Below are 25,388 nucleotides of genomic sequence, written 5' to 3'. Positions count from 1 at the left end.
GATAAATCTTCGCAGTGTGACTGCATTCTTCTGTTAGAAGTTAATTCCTTCAGAATCTGGTAGGCACTTACAGGCCAGAATAGAAACAAAATTTAAAGCCAACTAAAATCAAAACTTGAATGTTATAATACCTCTAGTCTCCATTGCTTTATGCAATAAGGATTTGATATTGCTAAAATTAGCATACTGATGCCTTCTTTCTGGTTTTGCTATTCAACTGAATTAGAAGGATGTGACTGCGAATTTGTGTGAGTACAAAAAACAATTCCATTTTAACTGTCACTATGGCAATAACTGCTTTTCTCTATGGCAATAGTAGTCTGCCTCTGTAACAATAACTAGTGAAGAGAATAGAAGCACCAATTCCCTTTTAACAAGTTTTATTTTTTTCTACTCTTATGGTTTCACTTTTTCAAAAGTCTTATTTTATTTGGTTATACCAGGAATTCTGTGCTCAATTATTCCCCTTCTCCATTGTTTCTTTTGCTAAAGAGTAAACTTATTTAAGTTCTCATCTGAATCTGACACCTGAAAAATATGACTCATATTAAACACTGGTGACTTGATGTCAATGCTAACAGGGATCCAATTTTGTATCTCGGAAAATATACTGGCTTTGGAGCTAGATTTGGCTGCAAACCTTGACTAAAGCACAACAAACGGAACTTCTGCAAGTTATTTCATCTCTGAATCCCTCAGTAGGCTCCTTTCTAAAGTGTAGATAATAATATCTTCCCTAAAGTGTTATTGTAAATATTAAGCATAACATATATTTAGCACCTGGCATGTACTAGGCCCTTGGTAGTTGGTAGTGAACAAATACAGGGTGAAATATGGGCTCTGCACCCTACTGGGTGTGTGGGCATGTCCCTCCACCTCCAGTAGCCACAGACTGTCCCTCTAGGGAACTGCTGAAGTTCTTACCTACATTTAATACCCTGTGTTTCTGTTTGTTTTTTCTAATCTCACTAGTATTTCACAAAGCAGACCAGGATCCCAGACTTCTAGGCAGATAATATAATTAAACCTAAAAATATATTTGTGCTTTGCCTATTTTAAAATGAGTTTCTTACCCAATTGTCTTTGTAGTGTGATGATTCTAAAGACCCAACAAACATTTCAATAGTATTTGCATTTCTCTATCTTAAGAAGCTACTCTTCTCTTCCTTGTTCTTATTAGTCATTAGTCAGATCCAGTTAACACACAGGAATCTTTTCTGCTTTACTTTTATAATGTCTTCTCCTTAACATGTAATACATCACCTGTAGTCTACAAAACTGCATCAATTATCCCTATAGATGCGTCAAATAATTCTGTAGCAGAATTATATACTCTGAATTTACAAGTGAATTATTCTCTTTGTCATTAGAATACTGGCTTCTGAACAGTCAAAACTATTTTTCTGCTTTTCTTACCTACTTAAATATTTCATATGAAAAGTTTTAACTTTAGAAATAGAACTACTTATGTGGCTAGTTCAATGTGTTTTCTTCAATATGATCTTCTGATTTGGTTTGTGTCATGTGAATTTGAGAGAGCAGGTGTGAGTGGGTGTGGTTGTGTGTGTATATTCTAAAATATTTGTCAGTGTTCAAATCTGATATGCAGTTGTTTTAGACACTATTAAAATTTATACTCTGGGCTTAGGGGAAAAGTAGTGTTGTTGTTTGTTTTGTTCTGTTTTGTTTTGTTTTGTTTTGCTTTGCTTTAAGTTAGATCAAAGTATGAAGATGCTTTTTAATAGAAGTTAAACTAAATTGAGTACCCAATAGTAACAAGCTTTAAAGAATATATAACTATATACAGGATAATATTTTGTTTAAGGTTTAGCTAATAACTACAAAATAGAATGTTATAGTTGTAGAGACTAAATAATTCATAAGGGAATAGTTTATATTGGATAATTGGTATATATCCATATATATATTCTGAAATCAAAGCCTGATACATTGAAATAGGGCTCTAAACTGCAGTAGGAATATAGAAGGATATTAATTTAGACAAAGATGCTAAAAAATTTTCTTTGCCACTACAAAATGTTTTAATAATTAACTTCAACACCCACTTGGGCTACTTTATTACTTTTTGGAATATGAACTTTCCTCTTTTTGAAGAATCTGTCTTTGTTATTTGGTAGCATTAATCATTACCTCTCTTTTTTCTAGATAGTCTCCTTTTACTTTCCCCAAACTCTTTGCCCAATTAATTAACTTTGCCTAACTCCTTCCTTTTTAAATTTTTTTCTAAAATATAATAATATTCTTACTAATTAAGGTAACCTCTAATGTCTTTAAAATTATTCTAAAAATCCATAATATTTCAAAAATATCATAGCATATTAGAAATATGGAATACAATTATTTACTTTTTAAATTTCTTAAAAGTAAATATATTGTATAGTCTAATTTCAACCACATAGATGAAAGAAAATTGTAACTGGTATGCCTTTTTAAACTACATGTAAGTTATAGTGAAATAGAGCACTCAGTTTAATCCCAGAGTGTGTATTTTTATGTGTTTGTGCATGCAGGTGTATGGAGAGGAGGTGTAAATTATTGTTTAGGGATTTTTTGTTTTGTTTGTTTGTTTTTTGGTTTTAAGATCCAAAGACCAAAAATGTTTTCTGAACTTACAGGAAAGAAATGATGTTTACAAATATAGAACTCATGTAAGACCTTTTTTCCACCAGTCATTCTTTAGTTTGTTTAGTTTAGATTGTGAACTCATGAATCTTTACTATCATGCCATTAGGACTAAAGAACATTTTTGCAACATAATGATCCAAAACTAGTCTGCAAAATGGGATTGACTGTACTTAGTTCAGAGTGTGTCAAGGGGCCAAGTGAGGTAACACACTATTGCTGGCACTTAACTGCTCAGTAGATGGTCTCTTGTTACTGCTATTTGTTCCTCCTTTTTCTTCAAAAAATTAAATTTGGTTAGGCACACATGTCTAACCTCAGTTCTTATTTTGAAAAAGGCATAAGGCTCATGGTTTCCTTTTCGTAAGATGAAGTGGCCAAAATTCTACAAACAACTTGAAATCACCTCTTTGTTCTTATATTATTTTAGAGTCATGTGCTAAACCTTGCCCAGTACCCCCTCCCCAGTTAAAATTAGTCTTTTGTTCTTCACTTCTTCTTTCATTATATCAAATCAATAGTTATTAAGTGCCTGCCAAATACCAGTTATCCTCTGGGCACAAAAAGATGAGCCAAATGTATCTGGTTTTTGTCCTTATGGAGGTTACATTCTAGTAGGGAAGATATTAAGTTTTTTTTTTTAAATTGTATTTTTTAAAATTTATATCCAAATTAGTTAGCATATAGTGCAACAGTGATTTCAGGAGTGGACTCCTTAGTGCCGCTTACCCATTTAGCCCATCCCCCCTCCCACAACCCTTCCAGTAACCCTCTGTTTGTTCTCCATATTTATGAGTCTCTTCTGTTTTGTCCCCCTCCCTGTTTTTATGTTATTTTTGTTTCCCTTCCCTTATGTTCATCTATTTGGTCTCTTAAAGTCCTCATATGAGTGAAGTCAGAGATATTAGGTTTTTAAATATAACACTTATTAGATAAATGGGGCATCTGGATGGCTCAGTCAGTTAAGCATCTGACTCTTCATTCAGCTCAGGTCATGATCTCATGGTTTAGGAGTTTGAGCCCCTCATCAGGCTCTGTGCTGGCAGTACAGAGCCTGCTTGAGATTCTCTCTCCCTCTTTCTCTGTCCCTCCCTGCTCTCTCTGGCTCTCAAAATAAATAAATAAGTTTATTTTTTTAAATCTTATTAGATGAATGAAGATATAATTTATATTATTATATAAGAAAAAATGGAAAAGAAAAACTTTTAAAACCAAAATGCATATAGATAAATAAATAAATTCATAGATGTATTTAAGTTGTGGTAAATGATATGAATAGAGACTAACCAAGATTTCCAACTTAGATATGGGGGTAGTAGTTGCTCAGTGCTAGAAAGTTCTTCTTGGCATTCAGCCAAGACTTGATGTTGAATAACAATTAACCAAGGGAGGGGTTGGTATGAAATGAAAGAATGCAACTGTGATTGGAGAGTAGTTGTAAATGGGACAAGTCATGCAATAACATTGAAGAGAAAGTCAAATACCAGGTCATGGAGACCCTGGAGAGATTTTGTATTTTATACAAGTGTAATGGGAACTCCCTGGGGGGTAAAATGATTCAACTGTGCTTCAGAAATACTCTCACTGCAGTGTGTTAAGTGGCACAAGAATGAGCAATGAATATAGTGACTTTTTTAATTTAAAGACTTGATGGATTATTGTGTAGCAGTCAAAGTAGAGATAGTTGAGATGAAAAGACAACTTTAAGATGTGTTTTGGAAGAGAAACAGCAAGCACAATGATGAAGGAGATTCTGGGGATGAAAATATGAACACGTCAAGGATAACTTCCCATTTTCTGTCTTGGGGAAAGGGTGGGATGGAGGTCCCCTTTATAGATATGGAGAAGACTACATACTGAAAGCATATTTATATGCTGGCTGAGTAGAAATCAAGAGTTAAGCTTCAGATATGCTACATTTAAGATTCCTGAAGACAGTGAATTGAGTAGTTCAGTAGACAGGTTTGGAGTTCAGAGGAAACATTCTTATTACCTATTTGGCTCATATTTAAGATATTTATGTGAAATAAATGTCTTATTGTAATCTCTTGTAATCTCTTGTCTCCCTTGTAAACTCTTTCTGTGTCAGGATTTTGTCTTTTCTTAATTTTGGATCTTCTACCATATTTTATCCAAGGGAGAGAATGGTTGAGATAAAGGATAAAAGGGAATTGGCATATATTGTGTCTTACTATGTACAGGGAATGAACCAACTGCCTTCAACTAATCCTCACGAAAGGCTATTGATTTTTACAGATGGTCAAACTGAAGAGCAATTAAATATCATGCCAAAGATCACAAAGTAATTGGAAAACTAGATCTTTTTTTTTGTCTCCAGGGCACAAAGTGATCACATTGTACCCTATTTCCTTGTATTGAGTCTTTGGTAGACCTTATTCATTAAAAATAAAATTAAATTCATTAAAAATAAAAAAATATGTGAGGACTTGTGTCAGACCTACTGTATGTTAGGATCCTTTCATACAATGATAAATAGAGAAAATACCTTTTCTTTTTGAGCTTATAATCTAATATAAAAAAACAGACAATAAACAAGTCTACATGATCTAGACAATTTTTAACTGTGAGCAGGGCCATACAGAAAATAAACAGGATGATATAATAGAGAGCAATGGCAAGGAAGGGGTGGTGGTGAATTTCTTTAGCTAGGGCAGTTAAAACAGACCAAGTTAGCAGAGACTCAAGGATAAGAATAGAAAATAATGTTCTCGTTAGAAAGGAAAAGCCCTGTGGTGGAAAAGAAAAGACCTGTACCACTTGATCTGGGTCAGTAAACAAGCAGCCATGTATAATGTGACTGCAGAGAGAGAAGCCAACCCATGCAGGGCCTTGTAGGCCATTGTATAAGATTTAGATTTTATTCCAAAAACACTGGCAAGCCATTGAATTATTTCAAGAAAGGGAACAACATAATCTGATTTATATTTTTTAAAAGATAACTCTGGTTTCTGAGAGAATAAATTCAGGGGAAAAGAATAGAACCAAGAAGGCCAGTTAGGCAACTCTTGAATTCATTTGGGTTAGAGATTCTGGTGGTTTCTAGAGGGTATTGGAATGAAGATGGAGGGAAGGGTAGGGTTTTAAGACATGTTCTAGCTCTAGAAATAATACTGAGAGCATGTGTTAATGGATGTCATAGGAGGCAAAGGAAAACCGTAAGTAAAGATGACCTTTAGGTTTTTGGTTTAAACATTTGAATAAATGGTGGCACCTTCTATTAAGGTGAGTGACACTGGGGAAGACAGTGGTTTGGTGGTAGGAAATCAAGAGTTCTGCCCGATAAACATTTGTTGAATTAAAAAAAATACAATACTGATCACAGAAGACAATTAAACATGATTAAACATCATGTTTTCTTGCATGACCATTCATTTATGAATTGTGTATGGCTGCTTTCATATAATACCAGCAGAATTGGGTAATTGCCTAATGGCCCACAAAGCTGAAAATATTACTGTTGAGCCTTTTATAGAAAAAGTTTACCAACCTCTACAATAGATCATGTCCTGAAACTAATCTTAGAGTATTGTTTCCATTTTTTTTTAAAACCAAACCAATGGCTCTTCTCCATAATCTTTATAAAACCTTTGACCCCTCATAAAGCCATTTTCTCCTTATTAAAATGCATCTCTCCATTCTTAAGTTAGTTCATGATTGCAATTTTCTTCTCTCTCTCCACTGATTTTTGGTGTCTTTTTTTTTAACTTTATGTATTTATTTTGAAAGGGTTAAGGGAGGGGCAGAGAGAGGGGGAGAGAGAGAATCCCCAGCAGGCTCCATGCTCTATACTGAGCCTGATGAGGGGCTTGATATCTCAACCAGAAGATCATGACTTGAGCGGGAATCAATAATAGGGCGCTTAACTGACTGAGCCACCCAGGCACCCCATAATTTTTGATGTCTTTCTATGTTTATTTCTCTTTACCCCCTAAAGTGAGCCTTTCCTAAACTACATTTCTCAGCTTTTTTTTCCTGTTCTCTTCTTAATATCTGCATAACTCACCATTTCACTTCTTGTGGATGTTGGCAAAAATGCCAGCTTACCAAAGAAGTTTTCCTTATTTAGTAAACCTTCTCAACCTCACTCATTATCTATCATATCATTTATCATTACTGACATTCTGGCTAGTTATATTTGTTCCTTGTCTTTATCCACCCCCCCCCCCCCACACACACACCAATCCCAGATATCATGCCAGTCCCTTGAGGGCAAAGACTGACTTTTTTGTTCACTGGTTTATTTTCAGTGCCCATAACTGTGCCTGGCATGTAATAGGTGCTCAATTAATATTTGCTGAATAAATTAATCTGCTCATTATATTCTCTCTTTAGGAGGACTTATCCATGTCCACATTGTCAATTATTATTTCTAATTAGAAGGCATCTAATTATATCTTCAAATTCTAAATTTGATCATGCTCTAGATCCCTTAGCCTACAATATCTTATTTTGCTTTTTCTCCTCTTTCTCTGCCTAAACCTTTCTGTCCTATTAGAAATGTTATTATATCTCTAGGACATATTAAGTTTCCTTGCTTCATGCCTTTAAAGCCTCATGTCATTCCTCCTACCCAGATGCTACTGTTCTGATATGTATGAAACATTACACACCTATTTCAGGCTCTGGATTCGCAGAGCATAGGCAGTTTCCTCTTCCCTTTGCCATACTTAACCGTCAAACCACAGCCCAGACTGTACCTCTTCAACGAAGCTTTCTTTAGCCAAGCGTGTTCCATCTCATCCTTTATTTCTTTTATGCCACCTCTCTCAATCTAGCATCATCTGAATTGTTTGTTCCCTTACTAATTGCATGTATTCCCCACTGTGAGCTCTTTAAAAGCAAAGACTTTGTGTCTCTTGTTCACTTGCTAAATACTCAGTATCAAAATAGTGCTTAGAATATTCTCAGGGCTCAATAGAGATTTGTTGGATGAATGAATTTCCAGAATGAATTTCTCGGTCTACAATGATCTCTTTTCCCTTTTCACCTCTTAGCACTGTCTGTTGCTATTACTTTTCTGGGAATGGATGAGTCACTATCTTGGGAAGTCCTTGAATTGTTGGCTTTAGTTGTTTGTTGCCTGCATTGGTGCCTAATTCCTAGTAGGTCCTTGGCTATTTCTTCACTAGTAATACTGAAAGTCCCTTAAATATCAAAACTTTCTTATTATACACACACATGCATATGTGTGTATATAAAGAGAAAGAAGTTAATGTTGCATGTACAAAATATTTCTCTCTCCCTCTCTCTCTCTCTCTCTCTCTCTCTCTTTGTCTCAATACTGAGTTGATTATCATCTGATGATCCTTCTTCTGAAGGAATTCTGTTCTTAATTTAACTGGTTGGGAGAAGAGGGAAAACTTCTTTCCTAAAAAATTTTCTATATTGATTTGTTTTTACTATTCAGGTATACATACGAGAATGATTAACCATATCACATTTTATTTTTCATTCGTGTTAGGAGTAAAATCATGAACTACTTGTGTAGAGAAGATGAACATTTTTTTTAAATGACTGTTTCTGTAAGACTGTAAAACACTCATTCATACTCTTTTTGAAAACTAAAAGAAAAATGGTGGAATCAGCTCAAATATCCCCACTATATTCAGTGTAGTACTGAAAGAAAAGGTGGGAAGAACATGTAATAGATAACAGAATAAGTACAGAAACTCATGTGTTTTTTAGAATGTGTTTCTCTTTAAAGGTAAATTGTAATATTTAAAAATAGCTCTTCAGCATATGTCCAGAACAGATGTAGGCATACTTTTTCCGCAAAGGGCCAAACAGTAAATATTTTAGGATTGTGGACCATACAGTGTTCAGTGCAGCTATTCAACCCTGCCATTGTTGCATGGAAGCAACCCTGGACTGTAAGTACATGAATGGCTGTGGCTGTATTCCAAGACTTCATTTGTGGACACTGAAATTTGAATTTCATATAATTTTCACATGCCAAGAAATATTATTATTCTTTTGAATTTTTTCAATTATTTAAAAATGTGAAAACCATTTTTAGCTTGCAAACCATGCAAAAAATAGCTAATAGGACAGATTTGGCCTGTGGGCTATAATTTGCCAATTCCTGGTTGAGACGATTTAGCTTTAATGAGACTCACATGTAGGCTATGGATGTACCATGTGCATAGGCATGATTACATGTTAGGGAAGTAGGGGTGACCTGAGAGCAAGCCACGGGAGTCCTCCATGGAGAGCATTAAAATCTGGCAAAAGTACTGTGAGCAGGAATAAGAATGTGCCCTGCTGTGCAGAGTCTCCCAGGCTTGGATACAAAGCAGCCAATGGATAAAAAACAGAGTCTGAAGCTAATGATTCACAAGTAATTTGCAAGTTTTTTTTTTAATTTTGATGCTGGAAAGGAATATGCAAAATGGTTAAGTATTTAAAGTTTCATTACACATAGTAAGTCATTAAAAAGTAACAAGTTGAAAACAGTATGCTCAATATGCCATATAGGTCCTTTTTTGACTGCCCGTCTAGTTTGTCTACTTTTAAAAAAAATCAGAGGATCCTACTTTTTCTCTTAAAAAGAAAAATCTGTAAATTCCTAAAGAGAAGAGTATTTCTCATCTAAATCTCTGTGTGCTGGTCCTGGGACTTGGGGATGCTTCACTCTAGTGGTGATGGCGGGATAGAACTGATAGATGCTGTCAGAGCACTGGGTCCTTTCAGATGCCCCTGCCTAGTGGTTCCATTTCCTGGGAAGTCATGGCTGCACGCCACTTTCTAGCAAACCTGTTCTTTCTCTTGGGCTTTCCAATCTTGGCATTTTGGGAAAAGAGACAGAGTAAATGGGGGAGACAGGGTAATGAGAAAAACAACCAAAACTGACCGTTTGATTGTCTGTTTCCTGTAAACCACTCACAGGAATGTGATTTTTCATGGAGATGTTAGAACGTAAAGATATGCTGGACAAATTAAAGTACGTGTCTATTTGCCCTTTTGATAATCACCATTCTTCAGTAGTATCTAGTTTTGATCTCTTGCTGGACACGTGAGAATAGCTTCATTTCCTCTCATTGAATTATTATGTCTGTCTTTTATATTTAGTGCAAAAATATTACAGTAAGACAAAGTAAATTTGCTGCTGATTTGTTAGGTAAAATCAAACTGCACCACACAGTGCAAATCATATACTTCTGAGTAGGCAAACTGAGAATTGAATCACAATGTTACCACTTTAACAGAGTCTACTTCCTCATTTGTAAATGAATGTAGGGATAATAACAATGAGGATACTGATAATAATGACACCTCCTAGGGTTGCTTTAAATATTAAATAAGGGTTGTTTTAACTATTAAATAAGATATTACGTGTAAAGCACTTGCCTAAGTGCTGTGCTAAGAACAGTGCCTAGCACAGAGAAGATATTTGATACATACTTGTTGAATAGATTAAGGAATGTCTAACAAATGCCAAGGTCATGGCAACTATTCAATAAATGTCAGCTGTCCTTCCTTTCCCTCCCAAATGCCCTCAGTATTTTATAAAGCACTCAGCATTTCTATATAAATATAAAAGCCATGGCTTTTTAAGCTGCTAAATGCCAACAGATAACACTACATGTAGGCTTTGCTCAGCCCCTCTGTGCTTGCATTAGGTACACAAACAAAACTAATTGTTACTTTCTAACACACTGATGCAGTGCATACTTCCTTCCCTGCCATATTTTTCGTATGGGATATCAAAACTGTGGAGTGACTATCTAGTAATACTGAGTGATGTTTTCCACAAGCAAATCCATTTTGATAACTAGCCAATTTCCTCATATTGATGAGTCAAGACCCAATTTGTAAGTTGTTCCCTCTGAATCAACATGAAAAATGATGCAAACTTTAAATATTTTGGAAACGTCAATATCCCTTTTAAGGCATCTCTTAAACTTCTTTTTCTGTATCCATCTACACTTTTGTTTATGATAAGGTTCCCTTGTTTGGGAGTTTCCGCCACTCACTTATACGATGTGAATTGCTGCACTAATTAGGTCACTGCATAAGGGTAGTGCTTTTGAAGTTCTCTTTGCAGACTGTGGCCTTGGCTGCAATGGCAATACTGAATCTGTCACCTAGGATGTAGTAAGTTTCTTTTCCAACTGAGATTTTTAACCTGGCTGACTTTGTGTGGCCGAATAACCAGAGAACCCAACCTCTTCCCTATGGAAGATTCTATTGGAAAAGGAAAGGGAGAGGGACAGAAGGATGGAGACAGAGATAGAGATGGAGGGAGACAAGGAGAGAGACATAGAGGTGGGGAGAGAGAGAGAAGGAGAAGAAGCAGCAGGAGGGAGGAGGAGAGTGAGGAGGCGGGCAGGAGAGGGAGAGAGGGAGGGAAGGAAGGAAAGAGAATGAGTAAGAAGGAACCTTAGCTCCCTAGGTGACACATTTAAGTACTAAGGGATGAGCTCTATTTTAAGTATAATCCCGACCTTTGGTTAAATGCAATCCCTACCTTTGGATAACCAACATAAACTTTTAAATACATAATCTCATGCCAGAGTCACTGAAGCACAATCAAAAAAGAATGTCTTTTGGGCACTTGGGTGGCTCGGTCAGTTAAGCGTCTGACGTCGGCTCAGGTCATGATCTCACGGTTCGTGAGTTCGAGCCCCACATCGGGCTCTGTGATGACAGCTCGGAGCCTGGAGCCTGCTTTGGATTCTGTGTGTGTGTCTCTCTCTCTCTTTGCTCCTCCCATGCTTATGCTCTGTTTCTCTGTCTCTCAATAATAAATAAATGTTTAAAAATTTTTAAAAATAATAGCTAACACTTACACAGCATTACCCACATACTGTTCTAGGCATCTGACTTACTTCTTGACATATAGTAACTAGTTTCATCTTCCAGCATCTCAGTGAGGTGGATAATATTATTCCCATATTACAGAAGAAAAAATTGAGGCACAAAGAAGTTAGGCAATGCCCAGTGTTGCACAATTTATAAGATGAACATGAAATTTATCTTCTAAAAGGAGCCTTTTGGGAGTGGTAGGGTATGCTTTCCATAATTACACAAAATAGCAAAGAGAAACTGCGACTGGCCCAGAAAAACAAACAAACAAGCAAACAAACAAACAAGATATTATACTCTAAAATATTAGGATTTGAATCCCAGGCCAGATTCAGAGTCCAGACTTAAGCCATCTGGAAAACTGTGGTTTTTCCCTGTTAGCCCTCATTTGCCCATTTTCTCATCCCTCCAGCATTCATCGGTGTACTTTGGCTCTCTAGTCTTTTCCTTTTACGTGCCTCCATTCTTGTCCATGATGCAACTGCTGCATCATATTAACTAACCCGAGCTTTTGTATGTGGGCCATTCACATTACCTGACATGACATTACATGACAGAGTTGCCATTCTCCAGAACCTCAATTAGGGCAAAGTGCTAAAACCTCATGATTTTCCTTAGGGACAAGGTTCAAAGCTCCACCCTGCTTTGATGAACCAAAAGCAAAACAAAAACAAACAAAAAAACCGACCTTGTGCTTTTAGAGTCTGCAAGGATTCCTTATGCTTTCTCATGAGGAGGAATTTTATGCTGCATATCCAAACTCAAAATGAAAGTTTTAAAATTGGAAAATGAAAGTGCAGCTGGTTTTGCTGCAAGGTTTATCAGTGATGAGTCACCTATTTTTATTGCATAAGAAATCAAATCTAGTGTTGTAATGAAAACACGATACAGTGAATTTAGGATAATTCTTGTAGCATTCGAGATGTGCCTATTTGTTCAGGGACACTGTGTCCTTTGTGGTTTCTTCTAAGCACTTTAATCTTCTGTAAGAAAGGCGTTTTCTCAGTTTTTGAGGAAAGATGCTCTATTTATCTAACCACCCACAATGACTAGTTTTAATGCAGCAATTACTGCAGAAACAGAGTGTAGACTATGCACTTATGCTCTGCATTTATGTTCCTTTGTCAGCACTGGACACATATTTGTATAAACTTGGCATAGTTTAAAGCATTCACTTTTAATCCTACCTCTTTGGTATTCACTTAACATCTGCGCTTTCCAGTTCCCTAAAGACTGCATCTGAGTTTTACCTAAAGGTTTTGGACACTCAAACTCAGTGAAGGAGGGAAGAGATTGAGGATTGGATTGGTCCAAGTGTCTGGTACAGGGACTGAAAGAAGGAGGAAATAAAAGTCATCTTTGAACTATTTTTGCTATATGGAAATGGGTTTTCTTGTTAATCATGTCAGGATCATGAAGAACTACAGTGTCATCTAAGGCATCTTCCTAGGTAGCTTTAAGGTAAAGATGTAATATTATAAATATTTTGTATTTTAAAGAACGTGTATACACTGATAATTTGAATACTAACATTTGAATCTCATCAGCCTATGAAGTCATATCCTTTTTTATAATGCATTTATTGAAAATATCATCTTACTTTAAGAATTACATTTCTACTAAAATCAATGAATAAGTGTTTGTTTTCATGTACTCCCTATGCTCAAGACTGCAATTTAAAGGACTTCTTGCACAAATTAAATGCTGATCCTAATTGATTTTTATATTTGTTTAATCTAGACTGTGTTCAAAAGTACAATATAACCTATATAGTCATAATTCAATAACCAGTGTACCATTGATTGAAGAATGAGTGCATTTCATAATAATGAGATGCATGCACGTTTAATTCTATCAATTTTGTATATTTAAGGACATGCCATTAGACTAGAGCTTATTCAGGATAAAGTGATAGAGTTGTTAAAGAATGTGCTTCCTCCATTTGTTACTGCTTCTTTTTGGTCATTTGTTTTTTGTTTTCTATCCAAGGAATATAGTAACAGAGGAATTATTAGACTTCAGGGTTCAACAATTTATCTCTTATTTATTTTCCCTTATAACAGAAACCAATTGTGTGACAGTCAGAAACATCTTAATTTCTTTTCATCAATTTTTAGAGCAAAGAGGTGAAATAAATTTCCTCTAAATATCAAGAAAACCAAAGTGAGAGCTAAGGAATTTGGTAGTAAATGAATTTAATTTTGCATATTAAATAAAACTTATAGGACCCTCAAGAAAGAATGTGCTACCAATTTGCTGACCTGTCCATCTAATTGCAGTGGAGGATTTGGACCTTTTAGGACATGTAAACTGGGTTATTTATGGACAACAAAGACTATATTGTTTGAAAAATTAAAGAAAGCAGAATAATTATAGCTGTTATTCAAAACCAGCATGTAACATCCATAACTAATTTATGTGTTACCCAGCACCCTCTTTCTTTCAACATTTAGTAGCAAAATCCTTTTTTAAGCTTATTATGTCAAATTACAGGCCAAATGAAATTTCATCCTATGCTGATAATGGATGTCTATAATAGCCGAAAGAGCTTTAGTAAAGTACGATAATACATAACCATTTCAATTTGGAACTAAGCCAGTGTTGCAATATATTTATACAACTAATATTGTTAAATTTCTAATTTTCATTCTCTCGATTTGAATTACAAGTTTCTTCAGAATGAAATCCACTTATGAGGAGCTGAATGGTTTCTTACTTTAGCTTACTATTGTAATGGCTGCTATAGTTTTTTTCATTATCTATTTAAATCCTCCATGAGATACCTGAAACTTTCATGTAGAACAAGTATGAACCTCTGTAAAAGTTGTACAAATTACATTTCTTAATTGAAAATGTATATAATCAATAAGTACTTAAGTGTTTATAATTTTATTATGTATGTATATATGTATACATGTGTGCATATATAATTGTTAGATATAATAAAAAAAATTCAGGCATTACCAAACATATCATTCATGACTTTTTCCAATATATATTAAAATACTTATTGCAAGTAAACACACAATTCTACACTCTAAGTATCCATTTATTACTTTCAATTATGGAGGGGGCTGTTTTAAAAAGTTTGTGTTATTAATCTACTTGATAAATATTTTTGCATATTATACTGTCTCTGTGGTTATAGCATTACTGGTGCTTTATTAGTTGGATTATGACAGTTCTGTCTTCAAGAGTAATATGCCTTTGTTTTCCATGCCTTCATGGTACCCCATTTAATCCATGAAAAATTTCTTTCAAAGATGACATTCACATGTAAATGCAGAAAATTTGTTCCGAGAACAAAGTTCAGATATAAACACAAATTTCAGTCTGTGAATCAAATGTGTTAATCAAAATGCTTAGCAAAAAACACAGTATGAACTTATAACCATTGGAATGGAAGTCAACTCTGAACAACCGCGTGGCAGTACATGCTGCTCTCAGAATACACCCCATTGACCATGTGAATGATTCCTGGGGAAAGCAATAGAAATCTAAATTGATAAGTAAAAGAATTGGCAACCTTAATGATTATTGTCTAATATTAGGAAATAAGTCTGTTTTGCAGCTCTAATTAATATAATTTGGCTCAAAACTTTTTGAATATATTGCAAGGTGTAATTTGATCAATTTTGATTCCACTGAAAGATCTTAGTTAACATTATTACTTCTTTTCTAATAGTGGCTAGCATTCAGAAGCTTCCTGCAGCATCTGTTCTAACAGACATCAACTTCCCAATGAAAGGACGAAAGGGAATGGTTGACTGGGCAAGAAACTCGGAAGATAGGGTAGTCATTCCAAAAAGCATTTTTACTCCTGTATCATCAAAAGGTAAATATGTGACATAATTTGAGCTTTGAACAAAACATTTCTAATAAGGTTATTTAATAGTACACTAGATACAAATCTGCTTATGTTAAACAACTTAGTCTGCAATCATGGGTCTAATTTTGTAAATACAGAAGACTTACACATAGTCTTTAAATCTGAATTTACTGGTGGAAAGGACCTATTAAAATGGAAAAATGCAAATTATAGATCTGCCCTTGACATAATTAAGTCTTAGTAATGTCAGTTTTATCCCAATGTAAAGCATGTGGCATAATATTTTAATTTGAGGTATGGAAACATACCACTTTCTACAGTCATTTTTAATTTTGCTTTGGTTTGTAGTTATTATTTTGGTATGTAAAGGCAAATTTAAGAAAAAATTAAGTTTCAAGAACATCTTCAGAAGCCTCTAAAATTAATGGCTACTCTCAACAGTGATGTTGTAGTCTTGATTTTTACCTTGGAGATCTTGACCATATATCTTAAACTCCAAAAGAAAGTTGTCTCTGAAGCTCCTTAGCTGCACCTACAGCTGCCTCTGATCTCAGCCTGGTGAAGAAAGGTTACTTCATAAGACACAAAGCCACTGAAAACACATCTTTTAGAGCTACCATTAATATGTATGGTGTGTGGGCTTATCTGCCCCATGCATGGTTAAGAAAACATTTCTTCTACTCGGCTTTGCATCAGCAAGTACTGGAATCCCCTAGTAATGAGCAGATTAAAGTTTTATAAGACAGTATTTTTCTTGTCGTTTCACTAATATTTTTAATTTCATTCTTTCTAGAATTAGATGAATCATCGGTATTTGTTCTTGGAGCAGTCCTATACAAAAACTTAGATCTAATTTTGCCCACTTTGAGGTAAGCTACGAAGTAATAAGCTGTTATAATCTTTGTAAATTATTCCAAAAATGTGATTATAGCCCATTCTATGAAAATAGTCAAACAAGCTTTGTTAATACAAAGAGCCTTTTCTTAAATTAAATAGAAAATACCAATTTAATGAACAGCTTATTAGCATATTATGCACTTCAAAACAACTAGAAAAGACAATTTTGGTCTCTGATTATAGCCCTGCAATTCTTTTATAACTAATCATGACTTTCCTTAAGACTGAGGGAAAAAAATAAGAAAAAGAAAAAATTGAAGTCTCTGTAATAGAATGGGTCGTTTTAAAATTAATCTGTCTTCTCTCTTTATTTGCACTTAATGGTACTGTTCATCAGCATTACATGAAATTAAAGGAGTGCCATGATGACTGGGAATGCATGCTTTGTTCTTCATTTGCACAAGATCTCAATTTGCTTCTAAATAAATATTCAATTATAGCTACATTAAGAAAAAATGCTGTTGTTCAATTAGAGAACTATTTTTGGAAGAAATCCATTGATTTCTTTCCTCCCAGACACTAAAGGAAACAATTACACATAGCAATTCTACCAACATTAATTTATTTGCTGTATTGTCTTAACTACTTTACCTGATCTCACAGAAAACATCATTCACACCTACTTGGGTAGTGATGCTATCACTCAGGATGACCGATTTCTTTCATTTCACCCCATCTCCTTCAGGAGGTCTGAGACCAATCGTTTGTTTTTTTGTTTTGTTTTGTTTTTTGGGTTTTTTTTGTTTTGTTTTGTTTTTAGTTCAACACAACAGTGAGTTGTGAGCTCTTACTCACACCCTCATGAATAAAGCTTCCACTTTTTAGGGAAGAAAGACTGAATGATCTGTACAGTTATACCTGGGGCATAACAAATAGCATTGTAAATAAACACAATTAGAGTTCAGTCCAACAGAAAAAAGCCTTGCAAGGAAGCAACTAAGTTTTCTGCAGCGGCAGTGACTAATTATGATTCTTTGGGAAAAATCTTTCCATGTGCAGCAAATTATTAGTATATTACTTGGTGAGTCATGGAGTGACCCTCTAGATGCAATGCAGGTTCACATTCAACCAGAAAGATAACTATGGGAAGTATAGTTTTAACTCCTTTTTCTCTGGATGGAATTTGGGCATTCTGAGTTTGAATCAGTCCGTATTTGCTTTTGTTCTACCAACAACAGATTTCAAAACAAATAAGTTTTCTCTCAACTTTTCCACTGGTTTGATTAAAACACATTGGTATGCAGGATTACAGATAAAATGGATTTCTGGTTACATTGCCTCTAATTCTGTGTATGATGTTCATTTGAAAAGAAATGTGGTAAAGTTAAACGTACCCAGATACTCAAAGTTAGACCCTCATTTCCATAAGGAGTTCATTTGTATGAAGCTAATCTTTCAACAACTCTAGACTAGACACTAACTTAGAATCAGATGACTCGGGTTTTAAATTTAATTTCACATAACAAGAAATTTTTAAACTTGCCCCGGTCACTCAGCAAGTGCCTTCCTTTAGTTCAGCTGTAAAACAGAAGCACCTTAATAAATAAATAAATAATAAATAAATAAATAAACAAACAAAATATAAGCAGCGTGATGTGCAATATCCACCCTATTTGCTGCTGAGTGATATAGTGAATGCAAGTAAAATATTCAACATAAAATGCTTTAGATAGTGAGTTACTTTTTTTCCTACAGAACTAACAAAGTTAGATTGTATTATGATTAATCATGTTTTGTATAATACCATGGAACTCACTCACTTAAATAAAGCCAGGTTATTCCATGCTTCTTAAATTTATGGTCAAGGGAATTGAAATTTTATTTAGGGTAGACTACTGGATATTTTAATGAGTGATTTAATGGATAAAGCAGGGAATTGTCCAGAGCAGTGACTCCTGTAATACCATCTGTGAAGCAAACGGATTTAGATTAATTTGGGGGCAAATCATTGAACTTTTAATATGTAAATTGTGAAGTTGAACTCAAAGGTTCTTTCTGATTTCAAAATTTCCTTGTCTTTATTGTAGTAAAATTGTAGAATTGTGCAGTTCTGATATATTCTTTAAAGTCCTCAACAACCTTTATATAAGAACTCTGAATATGTATACCTATTCAGAGTTTCTATGTATAAAGTAATTAGGTAAATGACCAAAGGAAAACAATATTCACATTTAGATTCATTGACAAGAAATAATGATAATGGAACATGCAGGATTAAATGTTTGTTTAAGTACTATTTGAAGGTGAGACATTAGCATTTACTTCTCGTTTTCTTTTATTTTGTACAGTAAAATGTAACCATGAAGCATTCTCAGGCATGCTTTTTTTCCTTTCAAAAAACTATTTCAGAAAGTTGAGTTAGTAACTGTACAATTATAGATCTGCTAAGTAAGAATAAGCCTTTTAAACGACAAGAGTTATGTCTTTGTTTCAAGTCACTGAACAAACATTTACTAAGCTGCAACCCAGCTAACCTTACTGGTCTGAATTCTTTTACATCTCCTTTACTGTTGAAACTCCAGAAAAATGCTTAGTAAGTAACAAAGGTCCCATAAATGTTTACTGGAATAATTAATTGTCTTATCTGATAGAATAGTCTACATAAGCCATTTTTAAAATAATTAGGTACATAGACATTTAGGGTATATACCGTACAACTATTTTAGGAGCAGAGGAATAAAATATATATATCTTGTTGTTTTACCGTATAAATTGTACTATGTGAATTGAACCCAATAGGAAAGGGAATATTTTATTTATTTATTTTTTGTTAAAGCTTATTTATTTTTGAAAGAGAGAGAAAGAGAGAGAATGAGTGGGGGAGGGGCAGAGAGAGAGAGAATGACAGAGAGAGAGAATCCCAAATAGGCTCCACACTCCACACTGAGCCTGACATGGGGCTCAATCCCACCACTGTGAGATCATGCCCTGAGCTGAAGTCAAGACTCTAACACTTAACCTACTAAGCCACCCAGATGCCGCAGGAAAGGAAATGTCTTCTTATTCATCATGAAAAAAATACTCAAATTTGCTCTTTATGTTTAGTCATCATTTACCAAATTTTCATGACACATTTTCCTGAGTGATCATTTTACTAATTATCTGTTGAAACTTTAAAAACCGCATTTCCTATACACAGAATAATGTTAGGCTTGCTGTTAAGTTTCCAGAAATTTTATATCTTGATATAATCATTTTCAAAACAATACTTTGCATAATTTCTCTCATGGGGACTAGGAAGGAGAACTTGATGTAATGTTTTGAATAGATATGATTTAGAAATTTTCCTCACACACAGGCAGAAATAACTTTGCATCTTGACTCTTTTATTTAGAGATTTATTTTCTTCTCTTGCTCTAATATGCATTCAACTATTCTTCAAGCTATAATTTTTATTTTGCTGTTGGATTGTCTTCCTTTTACAATTAAGTAGATTCAGATTGTCCCTTCAACTGAAAGAATGTGCTCTACTCAAGTCCAAGCTAAATATGTGCTATTCTCAGCCTTCTACTTTTTATCCCTCTTTAGAATAGTTTTCTATGGTGAAAAAGCATAGAACCAGGATAGTAGTGCTACAAGGCCCTTTAACGGTTCGTACCATCTAGAATTCCAGTTCTACACATGAGAAACTAAGGTCCTTATTAGTTCAGTGACCTGTCCAAGATTATATGCCCAATAGGTGACTGACTTCACGTCTTCTCTACCCAAACCAAGACTCTTCCACTGTCTTGCTGCTTCTATGATGCTTGTATTGATTCATTTGAGCAGTACAAACTGTGTACCTCTATGTTAGTGTGAATACATATTGCTGTTCTGCAGAAAATCTTGTGAAGTCAAGGAAGAGGTGACCATGTATGAACAGACTCAAGGATACTTAAGAGTCAACTTGGTCACTCCGAACCAAGCTACTGACACCAAGGCGAGAGCCTGTTACTCTTCCCAGCCCCTCATGACCATTTTGGGGCCTGATAGATGAAAGCTGGCCAGCAAAGGACAGATGGTCTTTTGGGAGAGGCAAGGCCACCCGCACACATGCCTCATTCCCTGTGTGTGGAAACTAAAAACCACTCACAGCCTGGCAAGTTCCCAAGCTGCTGGTGAGGATTTTTAACTGAAACAACCTTTTAGTGGGATGATTTGGCAATCTCAAGAGGCTTTAAAGATGCATTGTCATTGAAGCAGCCACTTCTAGGAATTTATGTTACTGAAATTATTTCTAAGGAAGAAAAAGTGTATCCAATCATATATTCAAGCTAGAGTTTAAGAAACAGTTGTAAATAATCCATTTTGTGATTCATTTAATAGTCAGGTTATGGTTTTATAGGAATTCACAATACTTTTTAATGTAGGAGTAACATGTAGTTTTCCTGTAGGACATGTGAAAAATATAGCCTGTTTAAAAAGAAGAGCATTTTAATGTAGCTATTAATATTCACGACATTGTAAAGGATCTAATTAAAATTATATGCAAATTCCACTATAGTTTAAAATGCCAGGGAAAATAAAGATGAACCAAAAGCAACAATGTTCTCATAAGCCAGTAGTGATTTGAAAATTATCTTTCAAAAAGGAAAAAAAATATTTTTCAATAATGCAAAATCACATGAATGTGATGTCAAGTGCACCAGCCTGATAAAGATAAATGATGCTGAATTTTTTTCATATTTAGAAAATGGAACTCATTTGAGTTCATATATTATAGGAATTAAAAGCAAATGGGAAAAGCAATTGAACTAAATTATATTAGAAATAATCAAAACATGAAAAACATAATTACTTTTAAACCAATACATCCTGAAGGCAATCAACCTGAAATTGTTGAGTTCTCTTAAGAGCACCTGTTCTTCAGTTTCAGGACCTAAACTTTTAATCTTGCTTCTTCATTCTGAGTTTGCAATGACATATTGTAGTTTTGTGATATCTTGTATTGTTTTATAATATCCTATTGTGAAAACACTAGAAATTAAAATCATCTATGGAAGTAACAAATTTGCATGACTAATATTAATGAATATTATTATGCATTCAGTATATGATTTACAAAACTCTGAATTTAATTTGGACACACCTTTTGAAAGTGAATTTAAATCCCTGATCACTTAGCTTCTTTGTAGTTTTAGGTGTTACATCCCTTAGTAAACCTACTTTGAAATTGTAATTAGTTTTAAAGCTCTAAGTTAGCTGAATCCTACTTTTTAGCAGCCATCAGCTGATTTTAGTTTGAAAAGCAAATATATTTAGCTTAATGATTTCAATGAAGTCCTCAGTTCCTACAATATGTGAAATCATCTACTTTGGTTTGGTTTTATTTAAATTGAGGGGCTTTTTGAAATAATTATGAAAACTCTCACTTTAGAAGCTATATGAACTATAATTCTAAAAATGGAAAAAGACTACAGTAATTTTAATATTTTTATTAAACCATTAACATATTTTCACTGTACCTTATCTGATTACACTTTATTTGCACAATTACTTTCACAGTCCCCTCCACTGATGTTTTTTCGTAATACTGCATTGCATTTTTTCGTGTGATAAAAAACAGATAACATGAAATTTACCATTTTAACCATTTCTAAATACACAGAATAGTAGTATTCTATATACACCTTATTGTGCAAAAAATCTCTAGAACTTTTTCATCTTGCAAAATGGAAACTGTATATCTTTGTTTTAAATTTTTTTTTAACATTTATTGATTTTTGAGACAGAGAGAGACAGATCATGAACGGGGGAGGGTCAGAGAGAGGGAGACACAGAATCTGAAACAGGCTCCAGGCTCTGAGCTGTCAGCACAGAGCCCAAGGCGGGGCTCAAACCCACGGACCGTGAGATCATGACCTGAGCCGAAGTCAGCCACTTAACCGACTGAGCCACCCAGGCGCCCCGGAAACTGTATATCTTTGAACAGCAACATCCTTTTCTTTTCACCTCCTCCCAGCCTCTCAAAACTTTCTGTTTCTAAACCTTTGACTACTTTAGCTTCCTCATATAAATGGAATCATGCATTACTTTTTTTGTGTGTGACTGACTGATTTCACTTAGCATGATGTTTTCAAAGTTCATCTTTTTTGGAGCATACAACAGAACTTCCTTCTTTTTTAAGGTTGGATGATCTACTCTCTGTATATACCATATTTTATCTATGATCTATCAGTAGGTATTTATGATGCATCTGCCTCTTGGCTATAATGAATAGTGCTTCAATAAACATGGGTATGCAAATATCTCTTTGAGATTCTGTTTTCATTTTTTTTGGATGTATATCCAGAAATGAGATTTCTGCATCATATGCTAATTATATTTTTGATTTTTTGAATAATCTCCATACTGTTTTCCAAAGCAACATTCCCACCAGTAGTGCACAAGGTTTTCAATACCTTTACAACCTTGCCAACACTTGCTATTTTCTGGGTTTTTTATTGTTTTGTTTTGGTTTCTTTGTTTGTTTGTTTGTATAGTAGCCATCCTAACAGATATAAAATGATATCTCATTGTGGTTTTGATTTGCATTTCCCTGATTATTAGTGATGTTAAACATCTTTTCAGATACTTACTGGCCATCTCTATATCTTTGGAGAGATATCTATTTAAGTCTTTTGTCCATTTTTTAATCCTATTGTTTGTTTTCGTTGTTGAGTTTTAGGATTTCTTTATATATTCTCAGTATTAACCCTTTGACAGATATCTGGCTTATAAATATTCTTTCTCATCCCACAGATTACCTTTTCACTCTGTTGATTGATTGCTGCATAGAAATGTTTAAGTGTGATGTAGTACCATTTGTCTAGTTTAGCTTTTGCTACCTATACTTTTGGTGTCATATCAAAGAAATCTTTGCCAGATTCAGTGTCATGAAGATTTTCCCCTATGTTTTTTCTAGGAGTTTTGTAGCTTCAGGTCTTACGTTTAGATCTTTAATCTATTTTGAGTCAATTTTGTTCATACGGTGCAATGTAAGAGTCCAACTTCATTCTTTTACATGTGGATATCAAGTTTTCCCAGCCACATTTGTTGAAGAGATTATCTTTTCCCCATTGTGTAGTCTTGGCACCATTATCAAAGGTAATTTGAGCCTATATGAGAGGGTTTATATCTGGGATCCCTATTCAATTCAGTTGGTCTATGTGTCTATCATTTGTCTTTATTCCAGTACCATACTATTTTGGCTTGCTGTAGCTTTGTAATATGTTTTCAAATCAGGAAATATGAAGCCCCTTGCTATGTTTTACTTTCTAAAGATTGTTTTGACTATTCAGGGTTTTTTGAGAATCCATATGAATTTTAGGATTTTTTTTTTCTATTTCTTTTTTTAAAAAGTGTCATTGGGATTTTTTATAGTAATTGCAGTCATCTGTACATTGCTTTTGGTAGTACAGACATGTTAACAATATTAAGTCTTCCAATTTGTGAACATGGATTGTCTTCCCATATTTGTGTGTCTTCTTTGACTTTTCTCAGTAAGTTTTTTGTTTGTTTTGTTTTTGTTTTTGTTCCTGTTCCTGTTTTTGTTTTGTTTTGTTTTGTTTTGTTTTGTTTTGTTTTTGGCTTTCAGTGTAGAAGTCTTTCACTTCTGGGGCACCTGGGTAGCTCAGTGGATTAAGCATCTGACTTCCGCTCAGGTCATGATGTCATGTTTGGTGGGTTCAAGCCTCATGTCAGGCACTGAGCTGTCAGCACAGAGCCTGAAGCCTGCTTTGAATTCTGTGTCTCCCTCTCTCTCTAACCCTCCCCCACACACGCTCTGTCTCTCTCTCTCTTCCTCTCAAAAATAACTAAATATCATAAAAAATTGTTTTTAAAACAGTCTTTCACTTCCTTGATTAAGTTAATTCCTAAGTATTTTATTCTTTTTGATTCTATTATAAATGGATTTGTCTTATTAGTTTACTTTTTAGTATTTGTTAGTGTATAAATGCAACTGATTTTTGAGTGTTATTGTTGTATTCTGTACCTTTGCTAAATTTGTGTATTAGTTCTGACAGGTCTTTTTGTGGAATCTTTAGGGTTTTCTACATGTAGGATCATTTCACGTATGAACAGACATAATTTTGCTTCTTTCTTTCCATTTGATGGCCTTATATTTCTCTTTCTTTCCTAACTGCCTTCATTAGGAATTCAATACTATGTTGAATAGAAGTAGCAATAGAGGGCATCCTTGCCGTGTTCCTGATCTAACAGTGAAAACTTTCAGTTTTTCACTATTGAGTATAATGTTAGCTGTGGGATTTTCATATACGGCCTTTACTGTGTTGAGATACATTCCTTCCATGCCTAATTTGTTGAGAGCTTTCATCCTGAAAGAGTGAATTTTTTTCAAATACTGTTTCTGCATCAAGATAATCATGTTGTTTTTGTCATTTGTTTTGTTCATGTGTTATATCACCTCGATTTTCATATGTTGACCATCCTTGCATCCCAAAATAATTCCCACTTGATCATGTTGTATGATCTTTTTAATGTGTTGTTGAATTTGGTCTGCTGGTATTTTAGTTAGATTTTTTTTTTGGCATGACTATTCATGAGGAATGTTGGCCTGTAGTTTTGATTTCTTACAGTATCTTTCTCTGATATTGATAGGAGGGTGTCACAAAATGAGTTTGGAAGTATTTCCTCCTCTTCAGTGTTCCAGAAAGTTTGAGAAGAATTGATGTTAATTCTTCTTTATGTGTTTGGTGGAATTCTTCAGTGAAGCCATTTGTTCTTGAGCTTTTCTTTGTTGGGAGGTTTTTGATTACAGAATCAATCTCTACTAGTTATAGGATAGGTCTGTTTCAATTTTTAAAATTTCTTCATGAATCAGTCTTGGTAGGTTGTATATATATATATATATAGGAATTTATCCATTTCTTCTAAGCTATTCAGTATTGGCATGTAATTGTTTTAGTGTTCTCCTGTAATCCTTTTTTATTTCTGTGGTATCAATTGTACTGTCTCCTCTCTTCACTTCTGGTTTTGTTATTTAAGTTTTCTCTTTTTTATTAGTCTAGTTGAGAATTTGTCAATTTTGTTGATTTTTTGCAAATAACTAACTCTTAGTTTGGTTGATATTTTCTATTGTTTTTCTATTCTCTATATTTCATTTGTTTCTGTTTTAATCTTAATTATTCACCTCTTTCTGCTAACTTTGGTTTTAGTTTATTGTTGGTTTTTATTTCCTAGTTCTGTGAGTTTTAAAATTAGGTTGTTGATT

At 34.3% G+C, this 25,388-nt stretch overlaps 1 protein-coding gene across 5 annotated transcripts in view; it reads left to right on the top strand.

Moving 5' to 3' along the window:
* ADGRB3 (adhesion G protein-coupled receptor B3) overlaps positions 1-25,388 on the top strand; it is a 727,056-nt gene that overhangs the window by 393,928 nt on the left and 307,740 nt on the right. For all 5 annotated transcript variants that reach the window (XM_053222612.1, XM_053222611.1, XM_027057493.2 and 2 more), the window contains 2 exons: positions 15,155-15,304; positions 16,092-16,167. In XM_053222612.1, the coding sequence (XP_053078587.1) occupies positions 15,155-15,304; positions 16,092-16,167 (226 nt within the window). The remainder of the gene's footprint in view (positions 1-15,154; positions 15,305-16,091; positions 16,168-25,388) is intronic.

Source organism: Acinonyx jubatus, chromosome B2 (assembly GCF_027475565.1).
Source record: "Acinonyx jubatus isolate Ajub_Pintada_27869175 chromosome B2, VMU_Ajub_asm_v1.0, whole genome shotgun sequence".
NCBI classification, from domain to species: Eukaryota; Metazoa; Chordata; class Mammalia; order Carnivora; family Felidae; genus Acinonyx; species Acinonyx jubatus.
This window is presented reverse-complemented; position numbering and strand designations above follow the sequence as displayed.